This window comes from Cebus imitator, unplaced genomic scaffold (genome assembly GCF_001604975.1).
Source record: "Cebus imitator isolate Cc_AM_T3 unplaced genomic scaffold, Cebus_imitator-1.0 Scaffold417, whole genome shotgun sequence".
NCBI lineage: Eukaryota > Metazoa > Chordata > Mammalia > Primates > Cebidae > Cebus > Cebus imitator.
Window position 1 is genome coordinate 316,979 of NW_016107732.1, and position 8,966 is coordinate 325,944.

The following is an 8,966-nucleotide window of genomic DNA, read 5'->3' on the forward strand; positions in this document are numbered from 1 at the left end:
GGGTGGATCACGAGGTCAAGAGATCGAGACCATCCTGGTCAACATGGTGAAACCCCGTCTCTACTAAAAATACAAAACATTAGCTGGGCATGGTGGCGCATGCCTGTAATCCCAGCGACTCAGGAGGTTGAGGCAGGAGAATTGCCTGAACCCAGGAGGCAGAGGCTGCGGTGAGCCGAGATCGTGCCATTGCACTCCAGCCTGGGTAACAAGAGCGAAACTCCGTCTCAAAAAAAAAGAACTGAATTGCAACATTGACCCACAGGGCTCTCCTGGTCACCTACCTGGATGGCCACGTCTCAGCACTTCCTCTTCTTCTGACCATGGCTCCTTTCCTTGTTCCAACCTCAAGATCACGTTGGGTTTGGTGGTTTCCTCTTGTCCTGTTACAGAAGATACTGCAGAGCCTGGTGTTGGTGGATGTGTGAGTTGTTTGTGTAAGTGTGTGAGTGTAGATAAGTGCTTGTGTGTACATGTGTGAATATTTGTGTGTGAGTGTAAGCGTATGTGCCATTGGTTGAGGGGAGTTGTGTGGATGAACAGTTTGAGGGAATGCACATGAGCATTTAAACTAAGCAAAAAATGCTTTTTCTGGGCTGGGTGTGGTGGCTCATGCCTAGATTCCCAGGACTTTGGGAGGCCAAGGCAGGAGAATCACTTGAGCCCAGGAATTTGAGACCAACATGGACAAATTGACAAAGACCCAGTCTCTACAAAACAAAAGCCAAGCTTGGTGGTACACACCTGTGGTCCCAGCTATTGAGGAGGCTTAGGTGGGAGGATGGCTTGAGCCCAGGTCAGTGTTGCAGTGAGGTCAGACAGGGTGGCTCATGCCTGTAATCCCAGCACTTTAGGAGGTCAAGGCAGGCAGGTAATCTGAGGTCAGGAGTTTGAGACCAGCCTCACCAACATGAAACCCTATCTCTACTAAAAATACAAAAATCAGCCAGGCATGGTAGTGCCCACCTGTAATCCCAGCTATTTGGGAGACTAAGTCAGGAAAATTGCTTGAACTTGGGAGGCAGAGGTTACAGTAAGCCGAGATCACACCACTGCACTCCAGCCTGGGCAACAGAGCAAGACCCCACCTCCAGAAATCAAAATAAAAGATACTGCAATTAACTATGATTGCACCACTGCACTCCAGTCTTGGTGACAGAGACAGACAGTGAGAAAGGCGGTAGAGAGAGAGAGAGAGAGAGAGCGCACAAGCCAGGGAGGGAAGGAAAGATGAAGGGAGGGAGGGAGGGAAGGAAGGAAGGAAGGAAGGAAGGAAGGAAGGAAGGAAGGAAGGAGGGAAGGAAGGAAGGAGGGAAGGAAGGGAGGAAGGAAGTGCTTTTCCTTCCTGGAGGATGAAGTGTTTCCAAAAATCAGGACTGGGAGTAGGGTGAAGGGCAGGGCACCCAGCCCACTGCCTCCCAACTTAGAGGCCCTCATTCTCCAGGCACTTGCAGGACCCTGAGGATGAGGGCTCCTCAAATGCAGTACTCAGTACACTTCACTCACCTTACCCTAGTCCTGGCTATACAAAAACATGCAAAGTAAGGAGCACCTCAGCGCCAACCCTCTTATTCAGCAAGCCATGGGAGGTCTGTGAGTTTCAGACCTTAGGTTTTGAGTCCCCCTGCCCAGGATGCTGTCCTTACCCACAGAGACGAGGTTGCTGTAATTCTCTAGCATCACATCCCTGTACAAGTTCCTCTGTTCGGGATTCAGCTGCTGCCACTCCCCCTTGGTGAAGTTCACAGTGACATCCTCGAAGGTCACTCTTCCCTGTAACAACAGATTCCCAATCAGTATAAAAAGGCCATTGAATCCTGCGGCTGGGTATATGGAAACTTGTTTCTGCTGAACCAAGCTTTAATCATGTCCATAATTTGCTCTACTCTTGAAAAAAAAAATTGTGCCCAGAGTATCTTGCCAATGAGCCATAAACCTTAGACTTACTCATGACACTGCTGTGTTTCTCCATCTTCTAGTCCCACCAATTCTACTTCCTTAATCTCAAACCCATCCCTAATGGGTTTGAGCTAATCAGGGGGCTACTCAGGAGGCTGAGGCAGGAGAATCGTTTGAACCCAGGAGGTGGAGGTTGCAGTGAGCCGAGATCACACCTCTGCACTCGTGCCTGGGAGACAAGAGCAACCCTAATGGATGGGTTTGAGATTCAGGAAGTAAAACTGGAAACTAATTATATATCTTCTCCACCATTCATTAATCTACATCGTCATCTTTTACTAAGAGTAAGGCAGAGGCTGAGTATAGTGGCTCACACCTGTCATCCCTACCTTTTGGGAGGCCAAAGCAGAGGATCGTTTGAGACCAGAAGTTTGAGATTAGCTGGGCAACATAGCAAAACCCCCATCTCAAAGAAAATTCTATTATTTTGGCTGGGCACAGTGGCTCATACATGTAATACTTGCATTTTGGGAGGCCAAGGCGGGTGGATCACCTGAAGTTAGGAGTTCAAGACCAGTCTGGCCAACATAAAGAAACGCTGTCTCTACTAAAAATACAAAAAATTAGCTGGGCATGGTGGCGGGTGCCTGTAGTCCCAGCTACTCAGGAGGCTGAGGCAGGAGAATCGCTTGAACCTGGTAGGTGGGGGTTGTAGTGAGCCAAGATTACACCACTGTACTCCAGCCTGGGCAACAGAGCAAGACTCTGTCTCAAAAATAAAAAAAGAATTTTATTTTTTTTGTATTTTTCTTTAAGACATCCTGCTTCTATTAGAAATTCTTTTTTAAATAGAGGCTGGGCGCAGGGGGTCACATCTGTAATCTCAACACTTCAGGAGGCCAAAGCAGGTGAATCACCTGTGCTCAGGAGTTCGAGACCAGCCTGGCCAACATGGTGAAACCCTGTCTCTACTAAAAATACAAAACCTAGCCAGACGTGGCGGCATAGGCCTGTAATCTCAGCTACTAGGGAGGCTGAGGCAGGAGAATCACCTGAACAATTATTTACACGGAGTCTCATTGTCTCCCAGGCTGCAGTGCAATGGTAAGCCCAGATCACACCATCGCACTCCAGCCTGGTAGACAGTGAGACTCCGTCTAAATAAATAAATAAGTAGAATAAGCCAGTAGCCCCCTAATTCTTCCAGCTACATCTAAACTGACGCTAATCTACTTTCCACAGTCAGCATACAGACTGGATTGGTGCACTCCCCTAATTTATCGGCTTTCCTTGCATTTGGGGAAAGGGAGACACCCGTTACATGGGTCAATGTCTGGCATGTCGACCACGTTCCCATTCACACAGGGTCACACCATGCTCTCCTGGGTCTCTCCTGCAGCCATACTGGACTTACAGCAGCATTTTGTTGCTGGCACTCAACACTCAAAGTGTTGGAAATCACACTTGTAAAGCCACCTCCTTTGTCAGAAACTGAAAATCTCACCTCTAAGAGTCCTGCACCTACTGTCCTCTTGGACAGATAAATTTTTCAGTGGTGTTTGTGTTGTAGCCTGCTTTTGTATATATTTTCTGACACAGGGTCTTGCTCTGCCACCCAGGCTGGAATACAGTGGCATGATCATCGCTTACTGCAACTTCAACCTCCCAGGCTCAAGCAATCCTCCTACCTCAGCCTCCAGAGTAGCTGGGACTACAGGTATACCCCACCATGCTAAGCTCATTTTTTATTCTTCGTAGAGGCAGGGTCTTACTATATTGTCCAGGCTGGTCTCGAACTCCTGGCCTCAAGTGGTCCTCCTGCCCTGGCTTCCCAAAGTGCTGGGATTACAGGTGTGAGCCACCACGCCCAGGCTTAGTATGCCTTTCCTGTCAAGATTCCAACATCAGGCTAAATTTTAAGAGTGGCAAAGAAACTACTAACTGCCTAACTGCATACAACTTATCCTTGGTCTTTGAGCTATTCATAATTTACATTGATTCTGACTGGTTACCAGTTTGTGATTTTTTCAGTTTATTGTGTAGATTCATGGAATTTATTGCCAATGTACACAGAACAGAGTGGGGAGAGGACACACATTCAAGACGCCAATCATTTAAAAAGTAGGTTGGGGTGAAGCACACATGACACCGTTACATCTCGGGCTTAGCAGTTGACCATGTTTATAAGAACAGTAGTCAAAAGATGCTTGAGGCCAGGCACGGTGGCTCACACCTGTAATCCTAGCACTTAGGGAGGCCGAGGCAGGCAGATCACAAGGTCAGAAGTTTGAGACCAGCATGACCAATGTGGTTAAACTCCGCCTTTACTAAAAATACAAAAATTAGCCAGATGTGCTGAAACCAGCCCAGTAAGCCACAAACAGTTGTTTTTGGATAAACATAGAAATTGGCTCTTCTGCTTGAAACTTGTATTTGTTTTATCTGAGCTCCTTCCTCAGGAAAGGACCTTCAGATCTCTCAAAGGCAGGCAGATCACCTGAGGTCAGGAGTTCAAGACCAGCCTGCCCAACATAGTGAAGCCCTGTCTCTGCTAAAAATACAGAAATTAGTCAGGAGTGGTGGCATCCACACCTGTAATCCCAGCATCTCAGGAGTCTGTGGCAGGAGAATCGCTTGAACCTGTGAGGTGGAGGTTGCACTGAGCCAAGATCACACCACTGCACTCCAGCCTCGGTGACAGAGCAAGACCCCCTCTCAAAAAACTGAAACTCACCACACCAAATGTCTCCTTGCCCCTCCCCAGTTCTTGTTTTCTTACACATGGTCACATTTCTTCCCTGCTATATAAATCCCTAGTTTTAGTCACTCAGGGAAATGGGTTTGAGGCTGAGCTCCCATTTCTTCAGCTACAGCAGCTGATGAAAGCCTTCTTCCTTAGCAATACACATTGTCTCAGTCATTGGCTTTCTGTGCAGCCAGTAGCAGGACTGAGACCAAACCCCTGGTGTTTTGGTAACCAAGTTTTTTTTTTTTTTTTGAGATAAGGTCTCACTCTGTCACCCAGGCTGGAGTGCAGTGGCACAATCATGGCTCATTGCAGCCTGAACCACCCATGTTCAAGCGACTCTCCCACCACAGCTTCCCAAGTCGCTGAGAATACAGGTGTCCACCACCACACCTGGCTAATTTTTTGTAGAGAGGGGATCTCGCCATGTTGCCCAGGCTGGTCTCAAACTCCTGAACTCAAGTGATCCACCTGCCTCGGCCTCCCAAAATGCTAGGATTACAGGTGTGACCCACCATGCCCAGCCTTAAGCTTTACTTAAAATGTTTTAGCTGTAATAGGAAAGGAGAAAGTAGAGTGTGTGTTACCTTTTAATAAAAGTATGGAAGGAAGGAGGAAAATATGCCAAAATGTTAGCAGAGGTTAACTCTGAGCAAGAGGAAGATGGGTCATATGTTTGTTTATTATAAAGATTTAGATTTTTTTAAAAAACTCACCTGGGAACTCTTCATTTCCTGTTCTTCACCAGTCAATAAAGTCTTGGGAAGGCAGATCTGAGGGAAAATGGAAAAGAGCCATGAAACAGCAGAATTGCTTTGGAACTTGGGGATCATCCAGTATAGAATGCTCCACACCCTGGATAAAGGCTCTCCTCACACCACTCAGGAAAGCCCCAACTTGTACCTCCATGATCCCCTCCAAACAATGTGGCAACTTCCATGTCAATGTAACTGTGGTGTATCATGGAGTTATGGCTGGCTTGTCTTTTTTTTTTTTCTTTTTTTTGTGTGTGTGTGTGTTTGTTTTTTTAATGAGACTGGGTCTCAAAGAAGAAAGTACAGGCCGGATGCGGTGGCTCACACCTGTAACCCCAGCACTTTGGGGAGGCTGAGGCAGGCAGATCACCTGAGGTCAGGCATTTGAGACCAGCCTGGCCAACAGGGTGAAATCCCATCTCTACTAAAAATACAAAATTAACCAGGTGTGGTGGCACACACTTGTAATCCCAGCTACTTGGGAGGCTGAGGTAGGAGGATTGTTTGAACCTGGGAGGCAGAGGTTTTTCCTTAAAGAAATTATGGCGCAAGCTTATAATACATACGAGACCAGGGATCTAATGTCAACCATACATAAATCACTCCAGTAATCTTCCCTGTATGTAAGACCGTTTTCTTTTCTGTTTTGTTTTGAGACAGAGTCTCCCTCTTTTGCCCAGGCTGATGTACAGTGATCTCAGCTCACCACAACTTCCATCTCCTGGGTTCAAGAGAGTCTTTCACCTCAGACTCCCAAGTAGCTGGCACTACAGGCACGTGCCACTGCACCTGGCTAATTTTTGTATTTTTTTGGTAGCGACAAGGTTTCACCATGTTGGCCAGGCTGGTTTCGAACTCCTGGCCTCATATGATTTGCCCACCTCTGCCTCCCAAAGTGCTGGGATTGCAGGTGTGAGCCACCACATCCAGCGTGAGATCACTTTCAGAAATAGTTTTCTGGCCAGGCACAGTGGCTCATGCCTGTAATTCCAGCACTTTGGGGGGCAGAGGTGGGCAGATCATGAGTTCAAGAGACTGAGACCATCCTGGCCAACATGGTGAAACCCCGTCTCTCCTAAAAATACAAAAATTAGCTGGGCATAGTGGTGCAGGCCTGTAGTCCCAGCTACTCGGGGGGCTGAGACAGAAGAATCGCTTGAACCCGGGAGGCAGAGGTTGCAGTGAAGATCGCACCACTGCACTCCAGCCTGGGCAACAGAATGAAATTCCGTCTCAAAAAAAAAAAAAAAAGAGAAAACTAAACGGCAGTTCAACAGCACCTTTAAAACAAGCCTGGGCAGAGACAATGAGGCAAGCATCGTTCAGCTAGAGCACAGTGACGAAGACTGAGAGCAGAAAACCCTGAAGCCTGAAGCAGCTGTGCTTCCGTGCCTTGTCATGATGAAAAACACTGCAGTGAACATGGATGCAGATATCCATTCAGCATCACCATACGTGGGACAGCTGGATCCTTGGTAATTCTTTGCAAAAGAGCAGATTCTGAGCCGGTCGTGGTGGCTCGTGCCTGTAATCCAAGCACTTTGGAGGCCAAGGCAGGTGGATCACCTGAAGTCGGGAGTTCAAGACCAGCCTGACCAACACAGTGAAACCCCATCTTGAAAAAAAAAAGAGCAGATACTGACCAGGCTTGGTAACTCATACCTATAATCCCAGCACTTTGGAAATGTAAGGTGGAAGGATCACTTGAGCCCAGGAGTTAGATTTTTTTTTTGTTTTTTGACCAAGGTTGCTCTGTCACCCAGGCTAGAGTTCAGTGGTGGGATCCTGGCTCACTGCAACCTCCACTTCCCAGGTTCAAGGGATTCCCCTGCCTTAGCCTCCCATGTAGCTGGCTGGGATTACAAGCATGCACCACCACACCTGACTAATTTTTGCTTTTTTTGTAGAGATGGGGTTTCACCATGTTGGTCAGGCTGGTCCTGAACTAATCTCAAGTGATCCACCCACCTCAGCCTCCCAAAGTGGTTCATCACAGGCATGAACCACCATGCCCAGCCAAGCCCAGGAGTTTGAGACCAGCTTATGCAACACAGTGAAGTGCCATCTCTGTTTAAATAATAAAGTTTTTATTTTTTATTTTATTTTATTGAGGCAGGGTCTCACTCTGTCACCCAGGCTGGAGTGCAGTGGTGTGATCCCAGCTCGAAGCAGTTTAAAAATCTCCTGTTTGGCTGGGCGGGGTGGCTCACGCCTGTAATCCCAGCACTTAGGGAGGCTCAGATGGGTGGATCACAAGGTCAGGAGTTCAAGGCCAAACTGGCCAACATGGTGAAACCCCATCTCTACTAAAAAATTCAAAAATTAGCTGGGCATGGTGGCTCGTGCCTGTAATCCCAGATACTTGGGAGGCTGAGGTGGGAGAACTGCTTGAACTGGGACCCAGGAGGCAGAGGTTGCAGTGAGCCAAGATCACACCACTGCACTCCAGCCTGGGCTACAGAGTGAGACTCCATCTCAAAAAAAAAAAAATCTCCGGTTCAAGAGATCCTCCTACCTTGGCCTCCCGAATAGCTGAGACTATGGGCGCATGCTACCACATCGTCTAACATTTTATTTTTTGTAGAGAAGGGATCTTGCCATGTCACCTAAGCTGTTCTGAAACTCCTTGGCTCAAGCAACCCTCCTGCCTCAGCCTCCCAAAATGCTGGGATTACATGTATATGCCACCAAACATAGGCAAGAATAAAGTTTTAAATAAGTAACGATTTTTTAAAGAAAGAGTAAACTTGCCGAGCGTAACTTTAATGTTTACTAAAGTTTGAGGAGTCCAAGACCGGCGTGGTGGCTGACACCTATAACCCCAGCACTTTGGGAGGCTGAGGTGGGCGGATCATGAGGTCAGGAGTTTGAGACCGGCCTGGCCAATATGGTGAAACCCCGTCTCTACTAAAAATACAAAAATTAGCCAAGCATGGTGGTGCATGCCCATAGTCCCAGCTACTCAGGAGTCCGAGGCAGGAGAATTAGCTTGAACCCCAGAGGCAGAGGTTGCAGTGAGCCAAGATCACACCACTGCACTCCAGCCTGGGCGACAGAGCAAGACTACCTCTCAAAAAAATAAAAATAAATAAAATTTGAGGAGTCCAATTCTACAACAAAAATATAGATACTTTAAAGAAAAGAGTAAATTTTAAGTGCTTTCACCACAAAAAAAAAGATTAGTTTGATTTAATCTTCCCCCAATGTAAACCTGTGTCAAAACATGACATTGTGCTCATAAATAAACGCAGTTATTATTTGTCAATAAAAATTTTTTTAGAAGTAGCCAGCCAGCAGTAATGCTGATTGGAGGGCCATGAAAAGAACTGGGGGTATCCTGGGAGCATCGCTTTTCAATATGCCAATTTAAAAAAAAATCTAACCTTCTAATGTAAAACATTTGGCTTATTCTGGCTAATAGGAGAGGTAGAAAAATAAAACTTAGTAAAAACAGAAAAGAAAAGGAGAGAGAGAGAGAGAGAAAGAAGGAAAGAAAGAGAAAGAAAGAAAAAGAAAGAAAAGAAAGAGAAGAAAGAAAGAAAGAAAGAAAGAAAGAAAGAAGAAAG

The 8,966-nt window shown here is 46.7% G+C and overlaps 1 protein-coding gene across 1 annotated transcript in view; it reads right to left on the reverse strand.

Moving 5' to 3' along the window:
• ZIM3 (zinc finger imprinted 3) overlaps positions 1-5,376 on the reverse strand; it is an 8,033-nt gene extending 2,657 nt beyond the window's left edge. The window contains exons 1-3 of the mRNA XM_017509556.2: positions 5,362-5,376; positions 1,647-1,773; positions 285-383 (exon numbers count right to left, since the gene is read on the reverse strand). Coding sequence (XP_017365045.2) covers positions 285-383; positions 1,647-1,773; positions 5,362-5,376 — 241 coding nt within the window. The remainder of the gene's footprint in view (positions 1-284; positions 384-1,646; positions 1,774-5,361) is intronic.
• Positions 5,377-8,966: the final 3,590 nt, after the last annotated feature.